Here is a 2,800-nt window from a genome sequence, read left to right on the forward strand (position 1 = left end):
GGATGTTGTTGGTTTCCCTACTGTGCACACATGCCAAAAGTGGTGCTTCGAAGTTTGATGCCCGCCACTTGATGTTTCAATTTTTCAAATTTTAAAGCATTACCTTTTTTTCACTTTGGTTTATGTAGCCCTTCTTAATAAGAGACGAGGGCGTCTGAATGCGTGTGTCAGGGAGGTGGGGATGCTTTTTCGTAGTAGTTTTTACATCTTTTGGAGAAGCTTGGGCCCAGAGCGTGGAAGGGTGGTGGTGGGGGGGGGGTCTTTGTTTGTGTTTTGGCGGTTTCAAGCGCAGTTTGTCATGTCTCGGAGCATCTGCTTAGTGGTGTGGTTTTGAAAAAGGGGATCCACAACTTTTGTTTTATGCTATTTTGAGGGCAAGCGACGTATTTCGCCGTTGGATTTTGCGCGTCTGAGCAATTTTCATTAAATTCGACGACAAACTGGACCTGGCGTGAAAACGGTGCTTCGGAGGCGCAAACGGACGAAATTTTCGCCCTTAGGGTCGCAAAATGACAATTTACCTCCTCCAACATACCCCATGTTACAGTTTTTGACAACTTTATTACAAAGCATGGCCTAGCGCCGAAACGGTGCGTCGGAGAGCCCCGCGGACGAAATTTTCACCTAAGGCGCCAAAATGACGAGTTACCCCCTAGGAGACCATAAAACAATGGCGACTTTTTTGGACTTGTTTTTTTTCTCCCACGCAACCCTTTTCTACATGGCCTTTTTACGGCCCTCAGTGAGGTCCTACGATGGAGGTGGAGGTTTTTCTGGGGTCAAATGGGGTATCGCGGATCCAAAAAGGTATAGTAGGTTTACATGGCAGTTTTGGTTGTTGCCAAACATTTATATCAATGAGTCAGTGAGTGAGTGAGTCAGTGGGAGCGCAGTTGTATAGTATTGTTGATTGATAGAAAACTTCAAGAGATTATTGAGCAATGTCGCCGAGATGGTGTAAGTATTATCTTCGTTGTTAACAAAGTTTTCTAGTGCGACACATATCCTTATTGGCTCCTTTACATTGCAGTACCGCGTGCAAAATAGGTCAAGCAGTGACGGAGACGTTGTTGAGTGGTGTCCAATTTGTAACACTAAGCAGTCGAATCTGTTTGAGCATCTGGAGAACCCTCCTTCACAGGGCAAGTCGGCTCTAGAGCACGCCAATGTAGATGCTGAAAGGGCCAAAACCTTCATAAAGGCGCAGAATTCTCGGGGTATGCGCGGTCCCGTGTACCTGGAGCCGGTGGTTCAGGACATACTTGACGCTGGCCAAGACAGATCAAAGATAACGAACATCATTTCTAACCTTCTCTCCAATTTTGGAGTGGGGAACGTTCACCACCCGGCTGAAGCTGCAGGCGTGTATGACATGCATGTATGCTTCAAAAAGGACTGGGTAGGTTTTTTGGATACAAGGGTTGTAATGGGGTGTGTCTGTATGCTTGCGTAACATGAAGTTTTTTGATTGCAGGTGAAACCAGCAGATCATCTTAACGATCTGCTTTACGAAACAGCCGGTGAAGACGATAATGATGACCATTGTTAGTTTTTAAGTAACATTGTCGCAACATACCAATATCTTTGTAGGCTACTTTATCCTGTATGTTTGTATGTAAAATAAATTGAAATTGAAATAATTGACAATAAATAAATGGGAGATAGCGTCATGTGGTTGGCTATCACCGGTGAGTGCGAGGTCGGGGCGCTCACCCTTTAAAAAATAAAAATATGGCTCCAGATGGCTTCCACTTCCTTGAAGTTGGTGCTGGAAATATCGCTTCGTCGGTAGCTAAGAGACTTTTGAGGTTTCGGGTGCTGTGATGCGGCATAGGCCTCTTGTAAGCGAAAGGGGAGCCCCAAAGCCCGAGCGCACCCGTGCCAGAGCGGCGGCAGCAGAAGTGCGCAGCGGCAGGGAGGGAGGGGCTGTGTTTGTTGTAGGGCTGTGGCTGCCAACCTCGCAATGAGACGCAGAATTTTTCATGAGGCTGTGAATCCATGCCACTGTACTGTGTGCGCGTGGACGAGCGAGGGAAGGGGCTGCAGGAAGTGTGATAAGTGAAGAGAGAGAGAGGGCGGGGGGAGGAAAATGGTTTTGCGACGGAGCGAATGCAAGGAAGCCTCTGTGAACAATAATTGTAAAAGAGCCGTGACCGCAAGGTCGATAGCGGTCCATCTGCAGCAGGGAGGCTGGGGCTGGGCGCTGTCTCGAGGGGCTGCGGGTTTTGATTCGGCTGTGACCGATGGCACGCGGATTGATGTGTCGCTGGCGATCAATCTCTGACGCCGCCCCAATAAGTTATTAATGAAATCGGCTAGATAAATGTCATCTGCGGGCCCGACCCCGACGTCCTGTTCCTCCTACCCCGCCCCGCGCTGCATTGGATAGCAGCAGATCTGCCCGGGCAGATTCTCTGTGGCCGCGCCACGCCACGCCCTGGCCCTCATTGTCCACCGCGACCCTCGAAATGAAAATGGATGGAGCCTGACGAGGTGGCCGATGCTGTGGCGCCCCCGAGGAGACCCTGCTGCTGTTGGCACCGCCGCTCCCCGGCCATTCCTCACACACGGGATGCCCGGTATGAATTTCATTATTGATCGTGTTCCGGAGGTCATCAGCCCGTCATGGAGGTTGCGGGTAGGGTCCTCCTCGCCGGGGTCGCCTGTCGCCTGCGAGCGAACCACCCCGCCGAGCACGGCTGCACCCGAGTTGCCTACCTCCCGGGCGTCCGACCTGGAGCCTGCTGACGGGGACGGGGTCCTCCTCGCCGGGGTCCCCTGCCCGTGGGCCACCCCGCCG

At 51.2% G+C, this 2,800-nt stretch overlaps 1 protein-coding gene across 1 annotated transcript in view; it reads left to right on the forward strand.

Moving 5' to 3' along the window:
- LOC127750235 (uncharacterized) overlaps positions 1-1,639 on the forward strand; it is a 1,878-nt gene extending 239 nt beyond the window's left edge. The window contains exons 2-4 of the mRNA XM_052271277.1: positions 918-957; positions 1,031-1,399; positions 1,475-1,639. Coding sequence (XP_052127237.1) covers positions 918-957; positions 1,031-1,399; positions 1,475-1,549 — 484 coding nt within the window. The 3' untranslated portion in view covers positions 1,550-1,639. The remainder of the gene's footprint in view (positions 1-917; positions 958-1,030; positions 1,400-1,474) is intronic.
- Positions 1,640-2,800: the final 1,161 nt, after the last annotated feature.

The sequence above is a fragment of the Frankliniella occidentalis genome, unplaced genomic scaffold, assembly GCF_000697945.3.
Source record: "Frankliniella occidentalis isolate FOCC.00 unplaced genomic scaffold, Focc_3.1 Scaffold156, whole genome shotgun sequence".
Taxonomy (NCBI): domain Eukaryota; kingdom Metazoa; phylum Arthropoda; class Insecta; order Thysanoptera; family Thripidae; genus Frankliniella; species Frankliniella occidentalis.